The following is a 26630-nucleotide window of genomic DNA, read 5'->3' on the forward strand; positions in this document are numbered from 1 at the left end:
ACTTCAAACGACACAAACTGGCACATTTGTAGAGCAGGTTCGCCTGGGCGATGTCTCCCTCGCTGAGTCGCAATCGCTGCCCAATTTCGGGCCGCTTTCGAGAGGGGATTTCAATTGGGAATATCGTATCCAGGTAGGTTCCCTTCGAAAACGTGTTCCGGGCGTAGTGCATGATTGAATCGTAGTCGTACGGCAGGCCCAACGAGTTCACCTCGTCTTCTGTTAACTTGTTGAAGTTGTACTCCTGACCGACCATTATGTTGTTCTTCTCGATGACGACGTGGTTCTCACGATCCGGCCTGGTGTGCTCATGCCAGAAGCCAACGACGTGTCCCAGCTCGTGGACGACGATGCCGAACTTGTCGCAGTTTTTCCCAATCGAAATCGCCTGCGGTCCATTGCCGCGTTTTCCCACGAATGAGCAACAGCTGCAACGATTGAGAGAGAGAAGAAGGAAGAAGTCACGTGGAAAAAGCGACATCAATCATCGAAAATGGTAGAACGTTGTCGGCGAATGGCATGTATTTAGCATATAGTGTTTCTTAAACTTATGTGTAACCATGCTTTATAGATCTCAATAGTCCATCGACATAATTTCAAGAGATTCTTGGGATTTAGCCTAAAGAGAATCAATTTCCAATTTTTAGTAAAATATATTTGGTTTCACTTTTTAAAGTTTATAAACTTATGTCATTTGCAAAGTTTTCTAAGATTCCATCCTAAAATGCTAGTATTAGTGTACATCGTATTTTCGTATGCTTTGTGTAGGAATAACAAATTATTTCTACTGACGGAATTTTTGATACTAGCTAAAGTTATAAAATAGTTCTTCTCTGTAATTTTTAGTACTACTGCCATACCTATAGAATGACCCATTTTGGGGCATCTGATATTCACCCTTCGTTATTTGGTTGGCGGTTCTTTCGAGTTCCACCGATCTCGGCATTTTTGGCAATATGTGTTTAGTCGAAAATTATCATATAGGGTGCAGAGCTACTTAGGCACTTGATTCAATTCGGCATCGGGGTACAGATATTCATGTCATACCTCACATTCGGAGAAAAATGACACAATCAAGCTAATTCAAGGGAAAAGTAGATCTATTGAGGGGCAATATCTCGGAATCCAAAGGTGGTCGTCACAATGGCGAATTGTGTCCTTAGTCTCGATTACCAAGGCACTAAACTAATACTTGACTTTTTAGGTTTCTTCAAATCCTAAAGCTAAAATAAGAATTGCACTGTTGTATGTCGCTCTCCTCACAAGATTACTTTTTTTTACTATATTTTGACACAAGATTTTAATTCAGTTGACAGCCTATACTCGTAACCGTCGGACGCGTTTTGAAATTCTCCCGTGCTTCATATCAGCAAAATGAGTGGTGTTCGCAAAAACACTTTGGTGATTGATTTTAGTGTCGTTCCTGCGCGACCTGAGGTTCGAAAAGTCGAACAATTTTTGGAACACGAAATCAAACTGAATCTATCCGATGTGAAAAGTATTCAGCTACACAACACGCGTAACTGTGTATACATCGAGATGGTGGACAACAGTACAGCGCTGCGCTATGAAAAAGCGCACAATATCAAACGCGTTATTGTCTATAAAGATAAACAGTTTAAAATACCGGTATATGTGGACAGCGAGGCAGTGACTGTGAGAGTGCATGACCTGCCCCCATCCGTCCCTCATGCGACTGTCGGTGACTTCATGATGAAGTATGGGGAGGTGTTTTCAATACAGTCCGAGCGTTGGAAACACTACTTTGCCGGAATACCTAACGGAGTTCGAGTGCTTCAGATGCGAATAAAGCACCCTATCCCGTCGTATCTCACGATAGCCAATGAGGTCTGCTACGTGGAACACCCGAACCAAATCAGGACCTGTCGACGGTGCTCCAAGCCATCGCATCCTAACCAAAAATGTTTGGAGGTGTCCTTAACTGGACGCGAACCTGTAACAGCAGCACCAGCCGCTTCATCAACCGAACAAATTTTCAACCAGGCGGATTTTCCGCCGATTAGCAGTGAGCAATCGACCCCATCTTCCCCTGAAGCGAGTGATCCGTTTGCCAAAATATTGGCAAAAGGTAAACGTGCGCTTACCGAACTGGACAACAAAACACCTATAGAACAACAGAGCTCAAGTGAAAGCGACGACGACAACGACGGGAACGGCAGTTCATCTTCTCCATGCGAGAACAACGATGGCACAAACAAGAGACGGCTGTCAACGAAGCGCGGGAAGGAGAAAAAAAAGTTGTGTGCTATTCAGGGATCACAGAGTAGCTGTGATTCCAATTTGTCAAATAAATGATAATTATTATCAAGGATAATCGGCCCCGTAAAGCCTTTGAGCGTTTGGGCCTGCCAAATAAATAATTTGAAAAAAAAAAAAAAAAAAGATTTTAATTGGATTCTTAACTGTTTTAACTTAAAAGCTGGAATGTTCCATTTACTCAAATATTCGGTAGGCGACTTTTTCGATTTATATTGATCTTGGCTTGAAATATGTATAGTAAAAATAACTCTTGCAATTCCGATGCAAATCAGCCTACTTTTTATAAAGAAAATGGACAACATAACAGCCTACTTTTCCTGCCAAAAAAACAGTGCTGAGAAGTGCTACTTTTCAGCACTAATATCAGTATCGAAAAGTAGCTCTTTTCAGCATTGTTTTGGGAATTATCAAAATGACGTTGAATTGCATCCATACGTAATTTATTCGATTGTTCTGAATTTCTCAATTACTTAGTCAACTAGGTTCTGATTCTACATCCGTTTGACGAACCGAATTGACTCGGATTCGAATCGTAGATTCGGATGTAGAAGCAGAAGTTAGTTGGCTGTGAAGGATTCTGAGTTGAAATGGGACGTAGAGGAGGCAGTAGAATATGAAAGTTTACTACAGAAAAGACGAGAGCTTTTTGGGGCGATTAGCATTCACGTAGACAATTTAGTGTGTTTATAGACAATTCAGCACCTGAGTGACTTATAATATGGCTGAAAATTGTATTTAGATTCTGATTCTCCAACGATCCGAATTGGGCCGGGTTTGGAGAATGCAACGGATATAAAATCGGAAGACTGAGAGGTATTCCATGTTGGAGCACGATCGTCTTGCGGACATAGTGGAGGCAGTAGAGTTTGGTGGTTCATTCTCAAGTAAGTCGGGAAGCTTATACGGCGGTTCGTGTAGGCAATCCAGCACATGAAAAATAGGTTTCACATTATTAGAAAATTATAACCGGTGTCTTACATGACCAGCCTGAAAATAGAGTCATCAACGGAAATGTGAAAATTTATGACCAGTGCTGGGAATGATAATAGTAGTAAGCAGTGTTGACCAGACTCATTTTCCCGAAATTCGAATTGTGAAGCCATGAACTGTTATAACTGGGTGTTGTATTCCTGAGATGGAGGGGGAGGTGATTGGGCTTGAGTGTTGCACATGGGATCCGACAGTTTCGATCTCGGTGGGCCGCAATTCAAGTTTCGATGAAATGATTCGCACTCACTCACTCACTCATTTCATTTCACCGAAACTTGAATTGTGGCTCTCTGGGATCAAAATTGATCGATTTTGTGTGCAGTACTCAAGCTTAACCATCTGCTTTTCTATCTTAGGAGGATAGAGCATGGTTGTAGTAGTTCGTGGCTTCGTAGTTCGGAAAACGTTATTTTCGGGGAAATGAGTCTGAACAACACTGGTAGTAAGCTCGAATTTCGAGAAAATCACGTGGCTCACTCAATACAGTAGCTAAAAATTTGTGAATCTTATCAAGTAGCCTATTTTAGGTGCGTGAATTCTCTGAATCTGTAGTGTCATCATAGGCTATAAATGCGGGAAATGCAGCGGAAAATAGAACATTTTTCTACAGTAATTTTGGGTTGCCCTTAGCAACGGGTGTTTTGCAATTTTCACTTTTGCCTACAGCAGCGATGAACGTGAGTTTCACTAGCTTCGCTGACTGTGATTTGCTTTGCTGGGCTACTGTAGAGTGAATTTCAGATTTTTTTTCCAACCCTGTTTGTGACAATCATTTCACAGCCTACATGATTGAGGAATATTGAGCTGTTACTACGCATGGATGCTCATGTGGGTTTTCTAGAAATGGTCGGCATTAAGTCAGAGGGGACCAAGTACAAAATCTGGGAAAATTGGATTATTCTTTTATTAGATGCGAAATTACCTTACCTCCATTTCACTTTGATCAGATTTGATGAATGCTGTAAATTGCGAGAGATATGTAATAAATTTGCTTTGGATGATCAATAAAAATCGATAAAAGTGTGCAGTCAGAGTGTTATTACCATAACAGCGAAAATGATCAGCGCGCTGAGGAATGCGAGGAAATGAAACCTTTTCAAGAGATTTGTCAGATTTGTCAACATCGAATGATTCTTCTACTCATCTATCAATATAAATTCATAAACATTACTTAATTCGATGCATTTGATTTTGATTTTTGGCCATTTATCATATCTTGATGGGTGGTCAGAAATTGCAACAATTTCTGTGCAGACAGAGTGGACCAAGTGTTTAAAAGCAATAAACTGATTGATTGTTGCTTTTTTGAGTCGATTTCAAAGTCCGATAGGAGTTCAGGGTAGTTCTATGGTGTATGTATGACATGTCCTAGAACTCGCTTATTAGACCAGTATATTTTGGTCGGTACTCAAGATTTTCACTTGGTTCACTCTGACTGAACGAATATTTGAATATTTCTGGTCTCCAATGCCCTGACCCTGCAAAACCAAGCTATCAAAATGCCATTAATTTCGGGATTGACGATATGGATTATTGAAGAATTTACGATACTGGTGTCGAAGGGTCTTGATAATCTGTTTATTTTAGAGGTATGCACCCAGTTTGACCATGCAAGCATTAAATGATTGTTATTTTCTTAGATATTGTTCAGTCAGAGTGAACCAACTCACTGAACGGTGGTCTTTAGTTCAGTCAGAGTGATCCAAGTACACAAAGTCCATCAAAAAATCGTTCTATCCGAGGTTTTGATTATGATTTTTCTTGATTACCATTTCCCATTATATTGCTTGAAAGTAATACAAAGATGTGTAGAAATATTGAACCATAATTTTAACGAGGTCAAAAATAACAGAGCGTTAGACTTTAAGCCAATTTTCTCAAAATATGAAAAATGTCACTTGGTCCACTCTGACCTAACGCCGACCAAATATGTTTATGCTTCAAGCCTGATTCGCTGCTGACAAGTAATTTCTTGGCCTACAGTATGGCCCATAAAAAGTGCTCCTCGCTGGAAAATCGGTGAAACAAATTGCGGAGACTGTGGGTTGTCACTTGGCCACTGCTTACCGCATCAAACGTGCTCTCCATGATGGTACAAGCCCACGGAAGCCGGGAAGTGGGCGTCCGCGGTCGGCACGTTCTCTAAGGGTGATAAGATTAGTGAAAGAAAAGTTGAAGCGGAATCCAATAAGATCGATCCGAAAATTGACTAAAGATGCTAATATCTCGAATACCACCATGCAGCGATTGGTCAAAGATGACTTGGATTCAAAGTCCAGGGTAAAAGTTAAACGTCACCTGGTAACGGATTGGATTATAGCACTACGGCTGGAGCGTTCGAAGATTTTATTATCTGTGTTCAAGAAGCAACGTCCGATCGTTGTGTTCTCTGATGAGAAACTTTTTACCGTCAATTCGGTGTGCAACTCACGTACAAACAGGTTTATTTCGCCACAGAAGATGGAGGACGTCCCAGAGAACGTGAAATTCGCATTTACCACAAAACATCCAGCCGGAGTCATGGTGTTTGGAGCAGTCGCGTCGAATGGGTTGAAAATGCCTCCAGTTTTTATTGAAGCTGGTTTAAAAGTGAACACCGAAGGCTACATGAACATTTTGAAGGAGAATGTGCTTCAATGGATGAAAGACAACTTCGGAGAACACGAACACGTTGTTTTTCAAGATGGAGCGCCATGTCACTCAAATGTGGCTGAAGGAAAATATGGAATTTTGGCCGAAGGATGTTTGGCCTCCTAGCAGTCCAGATTTGAATCCCCTGGATTATTCCATATGGGCGTATGTTCAAGCCAAAGCCTGTGTAAGGTCCCATCCCAGTGTTGAAGCTCTGAAGGCTTCCATCACGAAGGCATGGAACTCGATGTCTGCTTCTTACATACAGAAGGTATGCTCCCGTTTCCACTCACGCCTGGAGAAAGTAATCGAACAAAACGGTGGACACATCGAATAATGTAATCTTGACATGTTCAATAAATGCATTTTCAAACTAAATACAAGATTTTACTTTTATTATGTATCAAAATGATGAAGCAAAAGTGGAATACAGATTTTCGCATTTTTTATGGGCCATACTGTATCTTGATGCATGGGAAATTTCTGCAAGGAATCGATCAAGGAAGTGCTTTTTTCTGATCGCAGTACGCAATTGAAAAGAGATGTCAGTTCAAACGGGAGTCGCTGTAGAAAATTTCTACAAGGAATCGGCGAGAAATTTCTTTAGCGATTCCTGTTCAGCAGCAAATCAGGCTTCAAGAATTAATCCAACTGAAACGGCATTTTTCGTTATTGCAAAAAATGTTGTATGCAACTCGTTGCAAAATTAGATTTTCTCGTCATATTTATCCAACTCGGCAAGGTACAACTCGTGCTGAAAAAATCATTATTTTGCACCTTGTTGCATAAAAAACTATTTTCATTTTTTCTATCCTTGTCTGTAATGTACCTTTTTATAGCCTAAATTTGAAGACATAGTTTTCCGATCTACATATATCAAGCAATTATCTTCTAATTAAATCACAAATACATTACACGTTCACTCAAATGTTGGTATCGTAATACAGTGAAACCTCTATGAGTCGATATCGGAAGGAACCATCGACTCATGGAAATATCGAGTCATGGAACAGAAATGCTTTGGAAAGCTGATTGAAGGGACCATCATAGTAAACATAAAATTTTGTTTTTAGTATGGTTCCTTGATTCGAGATCGAGTCATGGAACATCGACTAATGGAGGGTTCACTGTATTCTATAATAGCTAATGGCCTACGCTGCGACAAAGTAAATCTATTCAGAAAGATCAAGCTGAGGATGGTAGAATAGAATACCGCCGGTTCAAAATTATTCCTGGTTGGCAAATTTAACGACTTTCCAGAGCTAGCCCACAAGTTTTCTCCCGTTTTCCAGACTATTCTGAAAGCTTTCCTAGACTTTTCCCCGCACGAACACGTCGGATACAACAGTGAAAGAATTACGCAAATTCGTTGACCCGTTCTCAAGCCATTTCGTGACATATAAACACCATTCCATTTTTATTTATATAGATTTGCGTTCCTATAGCTGCGGTATCCGTGGTTTTCTTATGGGATCCTCCACCATAGGAACACTTTACCGCAATTATTGGTACAAGTAAGAAAAGTTATAACAATTTTAGTGATATTTTATCAGTTTTAAAGCAATTTGAATGCTCTTTTCAACTATTCCGTGCAGGGCCGGATTTACAAATGTGGGGGCCTGGGGGCCATTTTCTTGTGGGGGCCCTTTTCCCAGAAATACATTTTTCATTTCACAGAAAAAAAAAAAACATTTTTCAACACAAAATTCATTAGATGATTCTTTTTTATTGGTACCTTAATTAAAATTATGCTTATTCTATTTCTAATTTTATATTCAAGTTGTTAAACATACAGATTCATTTAACATATTTGAGTTGTAGAAATTGGTGTAGAGCTGGTAGCAAGTCTTTATCTACACAGCTAAAAATATGTTGTAAATTTAAGTTTATTTTCATGCACATATTTGGAGCATCAAAATAAACGTAAATTTCAACGACCAATCCATTATTTTTCAATTGAATTCACTTTAAATTTACACGATCATGTAATATTCAACCATTTTTAGTTGAAAATTCAATGTATATTCATTTAAATTTACATTATGCTGTAATAACACACGAATTTAACTCATTTTTACAGTAGACTTCAGTTTACATCACATTGAAAATTAATTATTTTTTTCTGTGTAGAAACTTGGTCTCTTTTTTTCAAAGGAAGGTCTCTAGGGTCTCTAAGGTCGCTAAGGTCTCTAAGCCCAGATAGCCGTAGCGGTAAACGCGCAGCTATTCAGCAAGACCAAGCTGAGGGTCGTGGGTTCGAATCCCACCAGTCGAGGATCTTTTCGGGCTGAAAATTTTCTCGACTTCCCAGGGCATAAAGTATCTTCGTACCTGCCACACGTAATACACATGCAAAAATGGTCATTGGCATAGTAAGCTCTCAGTTAATAACTGTGGAAGTGCTCATAAGAACACTAAGCTGAGAAGCAGGCTCTGTCCCAGTGAGGACGTAACGCCAGAAAGAAGAAGAAGTCTCTAAGGTCTATAGTTTAATCAAAATGTGCATCTAAAGTCTCTTTTTTTCTTATTTGAATTGCAGTGAATCCTGATACAAAATTCTACAGATTTCAGAGAAAAATTCAAAGACTTGAACGCGGCTATTCAACAGGTTCTTCAAGTCTTTTGTCTTACATGTCTCGAGGGAAAACATCAAGAAATCTCCTAGTGATTTGTCTGGAATACTCATACAGGGATCCCTCTAGAAATTGTTCTAAAGATTTATCTTCCAATTCTCCAAAAAATTCCTTTAGCGATGTTTTAGAAGATGATTGGAGGATTTTCTCCAGGAAATCCCTGAGGATTCCAACGACATGTTAGTAATTTCCTCAGGGATTACTCAGATTGTTCTCCAAAGACTACTAGGAGTTCCCCTAGATATTTTTTTCACTAACTCTTCAACCGAATTCTCCAGTTGTATTCTAGGAGATTTTACAAATATTTTTTGAAGGTGTTCTAAACGCTTATCTTGGAGGACATACTAAGGAAATCGATCGCAAAATCACCGGAAACTCCATGGGGACTTTAGGCTTCCTTAAAAATATCTAAACGAAACTTTAAAGAAATTTTTGATGGAATCTCTAAGGGAATTTTAATGGTTATACTTGTAAAACTACAGGTTATATTGTTGAGATACTGTAACAAAATTCTTAGAGAATTTCCCTATAAAAATTCTTCTCGGAAAATAATCGTTTAATGAACTTCTGGAGAAATCATCGGAATAAGCTCTGAATCTTACAGAAAATACCTGAATTCTTACGGAATTCCTAAAGAAAAGCATGAAAAAATACAAACAGTCAAACTGTCGGAAAGACATGAGGAATCATAAAAAAAAGAGTAATAAATGTCTTGCCTGACTCTATGATGAAGAATCAAACTCTTATCTTCTTGTTCCTATTAGGTTATGTTTTTGTTTCCTGTCTGGTCTCTTTCTCCAAGCTTAATGTATCAAAAGTTCCTATATTGAAGACACTTAAACATTACCAGCCTTGCAGTGTAATCGTTAGTCATTTTCAAAATGAATATTAAATTATTAAGTTCTATTACTTAATCTGCTGATATATAAATTGCATTCGATCCTAGTCTAGTCCTTCAGAACATAGTAGGCCTGAAAATTTGATATTTTCGTTAGTTTTAAGAAAAACCCGATTTTTTAGCAAATTATTCTAAAGTGACGTATATCTCCTAAACTACTAGATATTGTTAAAAATGTTCTAGAAAGTTTTCACATTTTAAATGATTTACAATATTGTAGAACATATTATTGTGTTAGCATATGAAATAAAAAAGTTTGACAGCGAATTTCGAAGGCTATGAAATGTTGTTTGCTGTACTAATATGGACTAGCTGTTGTAATATCAGGAAGAAAGCTCTGCAAAGGATTCAAAATAAAGATTCTGAAGCATCCTCCCTGGTATCCAGCTTTTTAAAAGCACTAATGGCTGTTTAGGTTTAGTTAATGGAAAGCATTTTTTTCTTTTATAAATAGGTGAAATCAACTCACGTTCAAAAATTCGGAATTGTTACGGCAAATGAAATGTAATATGTTGTTAACATGGTTGGGTGACAAAACGTCGAAAGACAAAAGGTCGAATGCCAAAACGTCGAATACTAAAATGTCGAAAGGGCAAAACGTCGAAAATAAAAAATGTCGATTCCAAAACGTTGAAAGGACAAAACGTCAAAGGAACAATACGTCAAAGAAAAAAATCGAGGGTGTTTGCCAAAACTTGCGCTGTAGTGACTTTGACCTATTTGATTAACAAATAATGCGAAGAAAATCGATAATAATGTAACGTCAAATTCAAACACTTAACAATGTTTTGAACAATTGAGGCATTTAAAAATATTTCGATTTCAATATTGTCACCATGATATCGTAATTTATAGCTGGTCTTGGAAGTGATAATAAAAAAAAATGGTAAATAACTTAAATTTATCTGAATTTGTAAAAAAAATATTTGATGTTCAGGTTATAATTTTTTTTTTAAGTATCTCACCAAAGTGATAGTTACCCAAACATTGAAAATGTTTTCCCGAAAAATAAGTTCATTACAGTCGAAGCTTGCTATAACGACATCGCAAGGGACCGTCGTAATAGAGAAAAGTCGTTATAGAGAACAGTTATAACATTATAATATTGTTCATGGGACCGAAAAATGTCGCAATAGAGAGCTTTTGCCACTATAAAAGTTGTCGTTATAACGAGCTTCGACTGTATTTGATTGAATGGTACCTTTTCAATAAAAGAATGAGTACATTTTTGAAGATTAATAAATCCACTAATTATCAAGGATCTATTCGTAAATTTGAAGAAATCGATGTCACTAGTTTGTTGAAAGAATGAATGTATCTTATAAAAATGAATAATACACTATCTACTAACAGGAAGCTCAACCAGTAGCAAATTGAATTCACCTTCAAACAATATCTGTATTAATTTTTGAGAACTGTAACATAACTACAAAAAATGAACCTATTGAGATACAAATATTTTGTTTTAAGTGGAAACAAATATATCTAACGAAAAATGCTTTCGCTCCAAGTATACGAAATGTAAACCGTTTTGATTCTTATTACGGACAGCTTCAAACGCCGGACACTATATTTTGTATTGGAAACATTTCACAAGAAATGTTTCAATTTTTGCCGTTCAAAAGTTCTCACTTTCGAGGCTCGTTTTAGTCAACATTTTCCATAGATATCCATGAAAATTTATAATGCTCAGCTGCCTTAAACGCCTTTTTAGTGGTTTGCCGATCTCAATGAATGATTTGACTTTTCTATCTATGATTTTACTAGAGCTGTCCGGAATTCGAATCAAAATGTGCGGAATACGAGTAAATTCAAATAAGGGTTTCAACTTATATAATATATGTTAATTTGTCATGCATTTTAACCCAGTTTTGAAGGTAATTAGAACAAGTTTGTCGAGAACTGGGAAGAGCTGAGTCTGCCGAAATCTTCGAAATATCATATCACAAAGTTTCATGCAAAAGACTTCTGCAATACGACTGATCAAGTGCTAGGCTGGCACAATGAGCAGGCGTCGGAGTCTGTGCATAGCGCTGTTTCACAGACCTGTCAGCGCTATGCAGTCGTATAAACAACGAAAGTATACCGTTCAAATGATTTGCGCGCAGTTGTTGATTACAACAGTGGCCATTTGTAAAAATATGTATAAGAACAAGTAGGGTTTATCAGAATAGAATAAATTTAAGTAGAGTAGAATTGAATGGGACAGATCAGACTAGATTAGAAAATAATTAAATAGATTTGAATAGAATACAGATATATGATATAGATACAGATATCTGATGTTCGATAGTTTCGATCAACTTTGATACAGTCATTGTTCAGCTATATTGATTTGTATATATTTCACTTAAAATTTAGTTCTTTTGTAATGCCAGTCCAGACAATATGGGTCCGTGTGCAACTTGCTAAATTGAATGAAATAAGAATAACCGCAAAGTTATGTATGCACCCAACCGTTTGTTATAGATGAAACGAAATTTACCATGCAATATTCTTTCCATAGACCTGTCCAAGAATTATTCATACATATTTGAATGCTTCGGACAATTTCCTAAACTCACTCTTAAGTGTTTATTGGTAGATATCATTTTTCGTGTATTGGCTGATTAGTAATAACTACACATAGCATTGGCCCTTTTCAAATGTCGGTCTAGATAAATTTTAGTATTTTTTTCATATCTTCATCGTGATGATATGGAAAACGAATTAAACTACAAAATTTTATTATAATCTGATTGTTTAAACAAGTTAAAGTGGCATACATCATATGATTTATATCATATAAACTTCAAAAGGGCGTAACTCAAAATTCTGACTAAGGATTTTTTTTTTCAAATTCGACCCAGAGGTACAGAACAACGCCAAAAATCAACTGCCGACTGCCGTTTGGATGGTATATTTTATTTTATAGTAATGGTAATTGGAGCACCGTGTAAACCGTTTTACTAAATTTACCAGTTTTACTAAATTTGGATGATAGTGTTGCCTATAGAATACTTAGGTATAACAAATTGATATAATGTGAGAATTGATACTGATGAAGGAATTAAAAAATATTTCAACCTTTTTAAACATCTTTGAAAACCACTGCCCCGAAACTCACCCGCACTGCCGCTCGGTAAACACGATGTAGTTGGGATGGTCGATTGGATTGCGTTCGACGAACTTGATGCACGTATAGTTCTCCCAGTGGCGCATCGCCTGTTTAAACAGCGCCTTATGCAGTCCACTGAAGTTGCCATCGATCTCGTACGGAATGACGCCAAAATCCCAGATGCGTTCTTTTTTGGCCGTTGCCGCCCGAGTTGAACGATGATGGTGGGACGTTACCGCGGAAGGACTTCTGGAATGAAAACCAAATTGAAAAATTGATACAATCAAACGTGAGTGCAAAGCTGTGAATTTGAAATCAGTTCCAATCCAACCACGTATACGGTGAAACATATTTCATCATGAAAGCGCTGTCATTGCTCATTGGATATTAATAACGGTAAGTATAATCTCCTCAGCAACAGGCACCAGACCTCAGTAAATAACCACGTGCGTATCACTGCATCCAACCCTATGAGTGCCGCATACAGACCGGAAGTGGGTAATGGTGTGCAAAAGGCAATAAATTTAAAAAGTTAAACATGGCCACGAAATGTGTTCATAAATTGTCCTTTGATGCCACCCACTATTCTGGGTGAAGTTATCAGGTAGTTGCCTTTCATTAAACGATGACAAAGCCACAGCGCCTCGGTCAAACGAACCGGAACCCAGTTGAATAGTTTGTTGGTAGAACCAAATGGTTGAACCAATTAAGTAGATAGAACCAACTAAGCCAACTAAATTCAACTTTACACAGATTTTTAAAGGTAAATAATACTAGGAAAGAAGAAACATTTTCGATTGAACCCGGTCCTGGGACAATACCTTCCAGTCCTAACGTACAAAGTAACGTGTACCTTAATTTAGTGTACGTTACCTAAGTCTCTTTTTTACTTTGCAGGTATTACATTATCACGAGTCACATAGAACCCTTGGTAAATAAATTATTTAACTTCCTCAAACATATAGCAACCTAGCACTATTTTACTACCAACATCACATCATCCTACTGCAAGATTTGATAAACATTGGTATATTGAACATAATTTCAGCTATTACTGAGCTGATAAACACAGTCAATACCTTATTGATTCTTAGTTCGATAGTAAGACATGTAGAAAAGTAGCCACATTAGCCGTGATTTTCGTAATAGGTTGCAAGAACGGAAGAACCTTATCAAGAATTCATGAATGTCAAGTGTATTTACCGTCAAAACATACTCGAGGGCCGCATATGGCCCGCGGACCGTAATTTGGTGACCACTGGTTTAACTTCATTTTCTTGCGGCAAACGTGCTAGATGCCCAGCCAATCACAGCCTCTCGCGCTTTATACGCTTAACAACTTCCATTTCATAATAAACTTGTTGTTAGAGCATTTGCTCAATAGTACATGTGGCCATCATCTAAGGAAGAGACATTCGCGAACTTTTCGCTTTTACTTCTTATGAATGATAAAATTGCGGTGTTTCATCAAAAGTGATTCTTCCAATCCTTAAGCATTTGCCGCTTGGAATTATGGGCGTTTTTGGGAACTTTATAACAGCCATAGTGTATATCAAAGATACATTGAGTGCTTCGTGAAGCCCAAGCAGGACAGTTCGGTTTTGCGTCATCCGATAGATTTTGCTCCCGGTTTCGCGCGTGTTTTCGTCGCCGAAGATTTTTTTTTGTTTTGGAGTGTCTTGCTGGGTAGGTATTTGGGAAGGCACAAGCAAGACGGTTTGTTTTCGGGACGCCAAGAAGTTTTGCTGTCAGTGTCAGTTTTGTGTTCAGTAGAGGATGGATTACCAACTGGTGAGTTCGTTTCATGCTTGTGATAACACATTTTTTCTTGAAAGCGTAACTTTTAAGTAATATTAAAACAAACTTTGTATGGTTCGTCACTATAAGTGTCGGCATTATGCTTTTTTCTTATACAATTTCAATATACATATATTTTTCTCTTTTTGACATTATTAAAAATTAACCTTTGAATTGTTCGACATTGTGAATGTTGAAGTAGTTTTTAAAACTTTTACCATATCGAGACAAAATGCACAGTAATACTCATATGTAATTTTCAAACAAACTATGTATAGTTCGTCACTACAAGTGTCGGCATTATTCCTGTTTCATATAATTTAAAATATATACATGTAATTTTCAGTTTTCGTCATTAATAAAAACATATTTTGAATTGTTCAGCATTATAGATGTTGACGTATTTTTTAAAGCTTCTACCAAAAACTTCTCGAGACAAAAATACAAAACTAGCTTTGAATATAAGTCGTATATTTTCCCCTTGTCCATGGATCGCATCATCGACCAGAGGTGACTCCCAGATCTTTCCTCCCTCATTAATAAACACCCTTCCCGTGGTGATTGTGGAGATGCAGAGGTATTCTCGGTCTCTAGAAGCAACAATCATTACACCCTAACATTCCTTCCCCATCCCAACTGACTGTAAGGACTTGGCCGGCGCCGTTATTGATCAATAATATTAGATCTGCTAAAATTGCACTTCGAGAGTAAGCGGAAACTCCCATCCCCTATTCATTTGGATCGTAGTGCAATTCTTACTAGTTCCGATCAATCACGGAGTAGCAACCATTGACATGTACAGTCAGTCTATGCTGATAGTATATATCAATGCAACATTGTAGAATATCCAGCGGATCAGTCAATATAACTTTTGTGGTTCATGCGACGCTGTCAGATGCCGATTGTCCAGTTTACCACCGAGTATTATTTGAAGACTCTCCGATTAACGTATTTCAACGTCCATGATTTATGACAGTTCAGAGCGAACTGAAGAATCAGTGTATTCTACAACTTGAGTATTGTTTTCGTCTGTTAGCTACATATCTTTGAGCTAATTACGAATTCCGAAAAAAATACTTGCACGCAGCTGAAAGAATCCTTTTCACCTCTCTGGTAACATCATTATCGGGAGTCCATTGGCATAGTTAGGATTTTTTTCTGGAGAAGGCCCAGCCAATTCCTAAAATTGTTCTTTTAAATATTTCTCCAAGAAGATAACCTACGTATTTATCACATATAAATCCAATTAAAAGTTTAAAATACCACCCAGTCGTTTAGAATTTTAGGGTTTTCACAATAAAAATGCTAGAATTTCTAAGAGTTTAAGCAAGGATTCTTCACACAATTTTTTTAGAGAGTTCGCTAACAGTTCACTTAAAATTCGTCCAAACATTTCTCTTCAAATTCCTTCAACAAATCTTTCAGAAAATGTATTGGATACTCTTCAAGCACTGCTTGAAAGTTCGCAGTAAAAAATATCCAGAACTTCTTGCAAAAAACACAATAAATGATTTCTCTTGGAGGAACTATAAAGATTATTTCTAATATTCCATAAGATATCCATAAACAACTAAAAAGGATTCAATTGGGAAAATGTTCTTGGCGATTTCTCAGAGTAATTCACTGCAGATCTATTGGCATTTTTTTCACAGAAAATCTCCTAAGTTTTAAAAATCAATTTGATGTAGCACCCGGAATCCTTCAGAACTCTCTCGAAAATAATATTTAAAAAATTTCTTCAAAAATGTCTAACAGAGAAAATTAAACATTCTTCTAAACTTTCTAGCGGAATACGTTCAACTGTTCTTTCAGAAACTCTTCCGCAAAAATTCTAGAACACTTTCCAAGCAATTTGTTTAATGATTTCTTCAGAGAATTATCTTATTTTTCCGCTGGGATGTCATCCTAGGATTTATCCAAAAAAATCTTCAGAGATTCATCCAAGTATTTACAAGAGATTTTTCCTTTAAAAAACAATAGCGATTCTTTTGGGGATTTTTTAAACAGCTTCAACTTTGCAATTCATTCTTGAGCTTTTTAAAATCTCCAGAAGTCATATAGAAAAAATCTCCAGAAAACATCTAGAAATCTACCAACTCCCCATTTTTGTTCAAAAACTACTCAAGATTTTTTACTGATTTCATCACACATTACTCTACGAATCATCAATTATATCCAATTTATGTGAGATTTACACATACAAAAAAAGGTTTGGAAAGACTTCTATAAAATTTTGTTGGGTTATAAATTTCCTGACGATATACCTCACAAAAACTTTAGATTCTTCAAAGTGTTGCCTTTTTGAGCATGAAACATGTTTTGTATGAAGTTCTTATATAAAGCGTCATGCGAAAGAAGGAGAAAGAACAAAATGTTGAAGCCGGTGGAAACAACAAGTGGACAACGGAACAACGAAAGATTAGTGATTATTAATCTTTTTTTTTCTAGAGGTGAATGATTACATGATAATTAAAACTTCTCTAATAAATTAAAAAAGGTCTCAAGAAGTTCTATTAGATTCTTTTCTTTTAGAAATTATCATTTTTATAGCAGAATTCCTTCCTTGACTTCCGTATTCTACAGAAAGCCTCTAGGAATTCCGCCCAGGAATTGCACATGAATTCACTCTCAGAATAAGGATTGGGAGGTGTTAAGAAAGATCCTCACAAATTTCTTTATGAATATCTAAAACATTCTTTTCTTCTTCCCAGTTATTTTTCTGAATATTTCTTTTCTTGACTTCTGGGCTTATTTTAGAAAAAAAATGTACCTGGAGTTTTTTTCAACAAATTTCCTCTGAAGATTCGAAGGATAAAGCCTTTTTAAAAACACTTTTCGTAAATAACTCTTATATAATCTGGGGATTTGAAGCAAAATGTCCTTAAAAAAACAACAGAAGAATTTTTAACGCATTTTATGAAGTTTTATGAAAGTATTTCTAAAGAGATTTTGAAACTTTGCGAATTCAAAGGTTGCTGCTGCCAGCACTGCCCCGCTGTGCCTGGGATATGGTTGTATGAAAAATTTAGATTCTCGCTCCAGTCCACTTCTTGGATTGCAATTAGGGTAAGTGTTCCCTTAGTTGTGGGTGTTCCTATAGTTGCGGTAGTGCCGTTTTCACTGATTTTATTATATTAGCCACCGAACCGACACTGCCAATCGACGTATTGGGTTGTTGATACACGGAATAGTTGAAAAGAACGTTCAAATTGCTTCAAAACTGATGAAATATCACTAAAATTACTAAAACTTTTCTTACTTGTACCAATAGTTGCGGTAAAGTGTTCCTATAGTGGAGGATCCCATAAGAAAACAACGGATACCGCAACTAAAGGAACACAAATTAAAAATATACCGCAACTAAAGGAACAGTGTACCAATAGTAGAGGTATTATTTTTCACTGACGTGCCGAGGATTACTGCGATGAAATCATTTTCCTCATTAAGTCAATAGTTGTTACTTCCCGTTACAACATTAACATGTACATTAATAGCGCTTCTTGAATTTAGGCGGTTAAATGAAGTTCAATCGTGCTTAGTACCTCCACTATTGGTACATCTACCCTAGGTCCCATAGCATCTGTGCAAAATTTCAGCTCGATCGGTGAAACTATATTTACGCGCCAGCCGTTCAAAGTTTGTATGGGATTTAGTGTGGGAAAACTTACTTTTGCAAAGAAAATCGCCAGAGGTTGTCCATTGACCTCTATAAAAATTCTGAACAAAGGTCTCGATAGATATTTTTACGATGAACAACATTGTCGAAGATCGCAAAGCAATCCGATGCTTGTGAATAATGTTATTAAGCATAGACTATTCGGAAATTTTGCCTGATTTTGTTATTATTATTATTCCTTTACGTGTTAATCAACGTCACCATGCCAATAGGTTTTTATTCAATAACTTTTTTCACAAGAGTCGGATGCTTTCACGGTGTTCGGCAATACCTATCGAGGTCTGTGTTCAGAATTTTTATGGAGGTCAATGGGCAGCCTCCAGCGATTTTTCTTTGCAAAAGTAAGTTTTCTCATACTAAATCCCATACAAATCTTGAACGGCTGGCGCGTAAATATAGTTTCACCGATCGAGCTGAAATTTTGCACAGTTGCTATGGGACCTAAATGCAATCCTAAATGGACTGGAGCGAGAATCTAAATTTTGTCCCACACTAGTAACCATAACTGAACCACTAAACATTGATAACTGGGGGAAGTTAACGGATAGGGGAAAGCTATCATTGTCAATCCGTAGACAAAGAAAGTTGCAAATCCATGCGAATTTTGAATTTTGTTGATTTTTGCAAATACTTTAAGTTTCACGATTATATCTTAATTCGAGCTCAAATCTAATTACCTTATCCTAAGTGTATCATAGTGTTATCACAATCGGTCATTTATCACAGTAAGTTGCACTTAATCTAAAAGGAAACTATTTCTAACCTAAAGCTAAACACAGATTGTACCGTGAACACGAGGGAAACAAATCTAGAATTACATAATTTAGGCTCCAAGACCGATATTTGTGATTATAGAAACTTATTATAAAACTAAAACTAATGGTAAAATAAATTTTTAGCTTAAAGCTGTCGACAAATCCTAACTTCTGGAGTTTTGTTAGCAGCTGTTAGGAATCGGCAGGAGCCCCTTTGTTTTCTGAACAAAGGTTTCACAGAGGAATGTGGAGTAGAACTTTCAGCGAAATATAAGATTTATATAAGTATAAGTATAAGATTTGACAGAATAAATGAATTTTTGGATGAATTACGAGGGAACTTTCACCTTTTTTTTTTTTTTTTAACAAATCCAGGTATCTGGAATCTATTTGTGGATGAAAAGTAAAACAGAAGGCATGGTTGTCCTGCAGAAGGTTTTCACGTTGAAAGTATGAACAAATCTCACAATATTATTTGATTAATTTTCAAGATATTTACAGCAAAAGTCCTGAAGCCATTCTTCGATATTGTTTCAGGAATTTGATTTTACTAAAATTCTTCAAGGATTGTCTAAGGGTAGCTTCAAAAATTTTGTTAAAGGTCTGTTGAAAATTTGTTAAGTACCGTCGGACGGGGCTACTTTTGATTCCAGGGGCTACTTTGGACACTCGCCTTTTGTATTTATTAGCAGCGCAAATATTAATCTGAGCAATTTTGTGTCTTCAGCACTTTTATTAACCAATATATGCTCTACCACTAGGCATGATTTTTTCTTGGAACAACATCAACAATAACAGGATAAACAAGAAAACATTTCAAAAAAGCCCGAATAAATATTCACAAGGTATAAAACATTGGCTATACAAACATTGTTTGAATTTTACCCATGTCTTAGAAACTTATTGGGAGCATCACAAAACTATCGAATCGTCATGTTTCATGAAAATCTTGTGATTTGTTTTGCTTAAAATTGTTGTTTTATTAAAATAATTTATCAAAGGTCTTGTTTTTGCGACTTTTATTTTATTGTAATATTTTGGTTTGTGTATTTTACAACATAAAAAAATTGAAATAAGTGATTGTATAAGTGAATAGACATAAAATACATATATTTCAATACATACCAATGCCAAATTCACAACATAATCTCTAAAAAACTATTTTTCGTCATATATTACATGAATTTTTAGTACAGAACAGTTGCATCCTTCATATGCCTAAATTAAACTACTCTTAAGCCAGCTCTTAACTGCTAAGAAGCTAAAAGAATATTACAAAAGCAAACTTACGTCTTTACGATCTTGCTAAACTTTACTTCATAGATTGCGTTGCGTAATGAAAATAACTTACTGGTATTAAATTAGTTACCGGTATTAATGTGATCCTTCAACATATCGTTCATATAACAGTAAAAATAGAAAAAAAAGTTTTTGTACATAACTCATTTATTATCGCAGTACCTAGTAGTTACGTCGTTCGTTTATGTCAACTTGAAAATCGAGCATTTGTAACTGATAGTTCCATTTAAGAGGAAGTTGTAAATTTAAGTTTCATACTGCAAACTGAGAATAGTGAATGGCATTTCGTTGAAATTTGATATATATGTGTAATTCATTCTAGCTTTGCAATTTTCTACATTAAGTTTATCAATGAAAAACGTTCATAACATCACAGTGGACGACAATCTATTGAATCAGTTTGAAAGTTATAAGGAAAAATCAATTCATTAGCAAATTGTGAAAATGTCCAAAGGAGCCCCTTTTTTGTCTTGAAGGACTCACTTTTTTCGCTATTCAAGCATTTTTGTTATTTCTTGATGGGTTTGCCTCATATTTTGCACATTTGTTACGTACATATACAACTTAAATATAGGCAAAAATTATCAACATCTTTCCATAATTCTAAGAGTTACAAATCCTCAAAGTTAAAGAATATGGAAATAATGTCAAAATAAGCCTCGTTTGACGGTATTTAAAACATAATAAGCAGTGTCGACCAGACTCATTTCCCCGAAATTCGAAATGTGAAGCCATGAACTGTTATAACTGTGCGTTGTATTCCTGAGATGGAGAGGGAGGTGGTTGGGCTTGAGTGTTGCACATGGGGTCCGACAGTTTCGATCTCGGTGGGCCGCAATTCAAGTTTCGGTGAAATGATTCGCACTCACTCACTCACTCATTTCATTTCACCGAAACTTGAATTGTGGCTCTCTGGGGATCAAAATTGATCGATTTTGTGTGCAGTACTCAAGCTTAACCATCTGCTTTTCTATCTTTGGAGGATAGAGCATGGTTGTAGTAGTTCGTGGCTTCGTAGTTCGGAAAATGTTATTTTCGGGGAAATGAGTCTGAACAACACTGATAATAAGTTTTCTTGAAAAAATGTAGCTTAAAGTTTAAGCAATTTTTAAGGTTTTTCATGCGGAATTTCTTTAAAAAAATGAACCAAATAAACAGAATTTATTGCTTATAGCATAGTATAGCATAGACTGACTGTACATGTCAATGGTTGCTACTCCGTGATTGATCGGAACTGGTAATAATTGCACTGCGATCCAAATGAATAAAGGATGGGAGTTTCCGCTTACTCTCGGAGTGCAATTTAAGCAGATCTAATATTATTGATCAATAACGGCGCCGGCCAAGTCCTTACAGTCAGTTGGGATGGGGAAGGGATGTTAGGGTGTAATGATTGTTGCTTCTAGAGACCGAGAATACCTCTGCATCTCCACAATCACCACGGGAAGGGTGTTTATTAGTGGAGAAGGAAAAGATCTGGGAGTCACCTTTGGTCGGTGATGCGATCCATGGATAAGGAGGAAAAATACGGTTTATACTTAAAGCTAGTTTTTAGTTTTGTCTCAAAAAGTATTTGGTAGAAGATTTGAAATAAACGTTAACATCTGTAATGTCGAACCATTCAAAAGAAGTTTTTATTAATGGCGAAAAGAGAAAAATATATGCGTATATTTTAAATTATATGAAACAGGAATAATGCCGACACTTGTAGTGAAGAACCATACATAGTTTGTTTGAAAATTACATAAAAGTATTACTGAACATTTATGACTCAAGAAGAAAAGTCCTTGGTAGAAGTTTCAAAATAAACGTCGACATTCATAATGTCGAACAATTCAAAAAATATTTCAAGTAATATCAAAAAGTTTCTATGTTTATTAGAATTGTATAATACAGGCATAATGCCGACACTTGTAGTGACGAACCACACAAAATTTGATTGAATATTAGAAAAAAGTAACGTTTACATGAAAAATGTGTTATCATAAGCATGAAACGAGCTCACCAGTTGGTAATCCATCCTCGATTGAACACGAATATCTTTTCGCACTCACACAGCGCGAACAGCAAAACTTTTCGGCGCCTCGAAAACGAACCGTCTTGCTTGGGCTTTCCAAAACACGCGAACCGAAAATCAAACTCCCGGCGTCCCGAAAACGAAGCGTCTTGTTTGGGCTTTTCAAAACACTGCCCAGCAAAACCCACGAACCGAAAACCAAACTCACGGTGTCCCGAAAACGAAGCGTCTTGTTTGGGCTTTCCAAAACCCGCGAACCGAAAACCAAACTCCCGGCGTCCCGAAAACGAAGCGTCTTGTTTGGGCTTTTCAAAACACTGCCCAGCAAAACCCGCGAACCGAAAACCGAACTCCCGGCGACCCGAAAACGAAGCGTCTTGTTTGGGCTTTTCAAAACACTGCCCAGCAAAACCCACGAACCGAAAACCAAACTCACGGTGTCCCGAAAACGAAGCGTCTTGTTTGGGCTTTCCAAAACCCGCGAACCGAAAACCAAACTCCCGGCGTCCCGAAAACGAAGCGTCTTGTTTGGGCTTTCCAAAACACTGCCCAGCAAAACCCGCGAACCGAAAACCAAACTCCCGGCGTCCCGAAAACGAAGCGTCTTGTTTGGGCTTTCCAAAACACTGCCCAGCAAAACCCACGAACCGAAAACCAAACTCCCGGCGTCCCGAAAACGAAGCGTCTTGCTTGGGCTTTCCAAAACACTGGCCAGCAAAACCCACGAACCGAAAACCAAACTCCCGGCGTCCCTAAAACGAAGCGTCTTGTTTGGGATTTATCCAAATAAACAGAATTTATTGCTTATATATAAAAAACTATAATAAATTTGGTTGGACTATTTAACACCCTGTAAGATTTCTGCCATCCATCTGAAGAAAACTCAACCAGGTTGAAATTTATTGAAAAGATATGCTATGAATAAAGTCTTATATTTTCGCCAAAATACCCGCTATATATTCTCTAAGATTTTTTTTAGTAATTCTCGCGAAACATTACTAAAGGACCTATGTACAAATGAGAGGCTCTCTTTGTTTACTTTCTCTTTGATCAATAACTGAGTCACATTAACCTTTTCTGTTGCGTTTTTTGTATGAAACGCTAGTCATGAAAACTGCCTTTCGATCTGTAGTGAAAAACTTCCCAAAAGCTTAAGTATTCCACTGTTATAATCGAAAGAGGGCGAGAGAGGAGAGAATCTCTCATTTGTACATAGGTCCTTTAGTAATGTTTCGCGAGAATTTTGCCTGTTTTTAATTTTTTTTTGACATTATACGAGTTGTAGTTAGTGTATCAACCGGGTACTTTGAGTAGGTCATCTTTCGAAAAAATGGAAAATCATAATGCAGTGAATATGCTGCTTTATGCTAAAATAAATTATTCAAAACACCATTGTTCGTAGCGTTTAGGAAATACGAATTTCCAGGATATAGGGTGTCCCAGAAAGTATGTGCACGCCTTTGATAACGAGATACACTTCATTTTTTCGAAGAAAAATATTTTTAAAATTTTGTATTTTCCTTAATACATTTTAAATGCCGCCAGTGAAAATTTCGTTCGATAAAACAATCTTTAACATTCAATTTTTTGATTTTAGAAAACCAATTCTTATCTAGCTAGCACAGACCCTACTTTTGTGTTTTGTTGGAGTTTATTTAGGTATTGATTGTTTTTATCAAAATCGCTCCATGTAATGAGTTCAATTACATGCTATCTAAGATAATGCACACAAATGTTTGTTCCAAATTTTATTTGGTTTTGCTAAAAAACTTTTGTCAAAATGGTGAAATTCTAAAAAGTCGCTTGTTTTTCTCTCTACATAGGTAACTTCACAAAATCATAGCAATTCAGTTTTTTTTTAAATTTACTAATGTCAAATATCTATATACATTTTAATGAATTTACAATTACGTTTTAATTATGATTCCTGGTTTACGGTTAACTAGCCGAGTGGAAGTTCAAGGTGAAGATATATCGAAGCCAAGCCTTGAACTTTCAAGAGCACAAATCTAAAGAACCAGACAGTCGTTTGTGCTGAAAAATGAACTCACTGACAGGTTCTCTAGATTTATGCTGAATTCGAGGTTTGGCTCCGATGCATCTTCACCTTAACCACCACCGAAAAACTAAACATTACATATACTTAGCATAAACGGACAAATTGATATGAAATTTGCGAAAAAGTTACACTTCTCGGTGAGAATCGAACTCACGACTCACTGTTCATGACTTAGCGCAATATTCGTACAACAAAGTCACACAGATATAACGGGATTTGTTCAAAACTGATAAGAGGAGCTTCCAGAAATGTCATCAACAAACAGGTAGGGAAAAAAATCGCGCAAAATTCAAAATCTTCTCTTCATAAGTGCAGGAATTAAAGGTGTGAAAATAAGATTTTTATCTGTTTCAGTCTGGGACACCCTATATTGATGCTTTTTTTTACCACGGTATTGTTCGCAACGAAGATGTCGAAAAATTGCGCTTATCGCGCACATCAACAAATTGGTTCAAGCGTCCAGAAGTCAAAACCGCCACGCTGATACTGTGTACGACAAGTAAGGTTTTCTCACTATTGTTGTACAACCTTAAAGGAACGTAACTGCTGTAGAGTTTTTTTTTGTCAACATGTCAACAAGTCACGTTAATTGATTCACAAGATTTTGCTTCATTTTAGAATTATGTGGCTTATTTTTATTTATTTTTTTTTATGAACAATTCTGGAATTGTTGGTACAAGCAGGATGATTCTCTTTTGTGGGTTCTGGCATGTGCGCGAAAAGGAGTCAGATTGAAATGAGTCTGAATTTTGTTTTATGCAGGATCGTAGTGCTTCTCATACTCAATATGCTATTATTGCATTTTGCTTTTTTATTGCTTGTATTAAAATTACACTGAAATCGAAGCCATTTAATTCCATTCAGCGCAAACGCTTTGTCGAATACGAATTTCAGGGAAACCCTTTTAATGTAATTATTCCACGTGTCGTTCCGCAAAAATATATTTACATACTGCCAGATCCATCAAATCCCACAAATGCGAGAGAAATTCTTTAGAACGAAGCTCAATGCAAACCTTTCGGCTAAATTTAGACACACCACCTACCTTGTTTCATCAACAGGTAACTGCTGTTCGGTAGCTAGGTGAGCCTCCAGAAAAGACGACTGAACCACATTCCCCTTTGAGTCCCGTATCAGCTCCCCATCCTCTTTCCTGATGGAGCCGTGAACTTTTTCCTCGATAATGATGTCGTCCAGGATACGGGTTGATGTCTGCCGTTTGGCGCCGTGCGGTTTTCCTCCGTTTGCTTTTCCGATTTGTTTGACCTTTGGCGCACGTGAGGAGTCTCTTTTCTCCCCCCAATCTTTTAGCGCTGATGCTTTGCTTTTGTTTGCGGTTTGCTTGTCTTTGGGCGCTTTTTTGCCGCCGGCATGGGACTTGAGTTTGTTCTTGGACCGTTTTAAATTGGGATCGTTTATGGAGAGGGTCGGGTTGCCCAGATCGGTCTTCAGCCTTTCAAGGCGAGCTTTGTACGTGTCGGAATTTGCATCGAGTGGTTTTTTCTTCGGTTTGTTGTCGGCGGCTGTTGTTTCTTCAGCGGTTGTGCTGTTGTTATTTCTCCGTCCATTTCCCTGCCGACGTCTTCTGTGATGGCGTTTGTGGGCCGTAATGGTCCCATCACCGTTGAGGACCTGGACATCTTCTAGGGTTCTACCATTGCCACCAGAATTGCTGAAACGATTGGCTTGAGTCGTTCGGGGTGGTTTTGGCGTAGAGGTTGGGGGTGATGTCAAAAGTGCTCTCGATGCCACTATCTTTCTGCTCGCATGATTATTGCTGATTATGTTATCGCTCGCATCGTCGATAACGATGTCCTTTGTGTCGGACTGGATGCGGTTATGGTCAATGTTGCGAACATCCGCCGCTTTGACATTTTTCTTCTTCTTGATAATGGTTGAGCTGCTGTCACTGTCGGAACCAATCGATGTCGATGTTGTGGCGTCCGATTTGCCCCCTTGAGGCCCCACTTGATGGTTGGCGCTGGATGTGTTTCGAAGTATGATATTATCGTTGTTATCGATGATTGTCGCCTTTATCTGCGATTCGCCATTGCTGTAGCTGTCAATTATGGCATTGTCCTGGTCGTTATGTGATATTTGGTTAAGTGATTTATGATCGACAGGCTGCGAACTCGAAACGTAGACTGTTGCTTCGTTGAGATTTTTACTGGGCTGGTTGGTGCCCACATTCAGGTCAGGTGACAGTTGTTTAGTTTTCTTCCGGATTATGTCGGTCAGTCCTTCCTCCTCCACCTGGAGGCCCTCGTGATAGACTTCCTGTTTGAGTTTTTCCAGCTCCTGCTGGAAAGTTTTGTTCAGTCTTTGTTTTTGCCACTCGGTTTCGTAATCTACGTTTGGCAGTGCGATATCTCCCAAGAATCCACCTGCAAATGGATGGAAATAAATATTGGTTAAGACAGTGCATACTATGCGACATGATTTGAAATATTGGTCGAACCCCTCCTTAGGATTGTATCGGAAATAAGATAGACACATAT

At 37.2% G+C, this 26630-nt stretch overlaps 1 protein-coding gene across 4 annotated transcripts in view; it reads right to left on the reverse strand.

Annotated features, from left to right (window-relative positions):
- LOC5577529 (tolloid-like protein 1) overlaps positions 1-26630 on the reverse strand; it is a 131884-nt gene that overhangs the window by 41645 nt on the left and 63609 nt on the right. For all 4 annotated transcript variants that reach the window (XM_021857259.1, XM_021857258.1, XM_021857256.1 and 1 more), the window contains exons 3-5: positions 25178-26516; positions 12539-12778; positions 19-428 (exon numbers count right to left, since the gene is read on the reverse strand). In XM_021857259.1, coding sequence (XP_021712951.1) covers positions 19-428; positions 12539-12778; positions 25178-26516 — 1989 coding nt within the window. The remainder of the gene's footprint in view (positions 1-18; positions 429-12538; positions 12779-25177; positions 26517-26630) is intronic.

The sequence above is a fragment of the Aedes aegypti genome, chromosome 1 (genome assembly GCF_002204515.2).
Source record: "Aedes aegypti strain LVP_AGWG chromosome 1, AaegL5.0 Primary Assembly, whole genome shotgun sequence".
In the NCBI taxonomy this organism is placed as follows: Eukaryota; Metazoa; Arthropoda; class Insecta; order Diptera; family Culicidae; genus Aedes; species Aedes aegypti.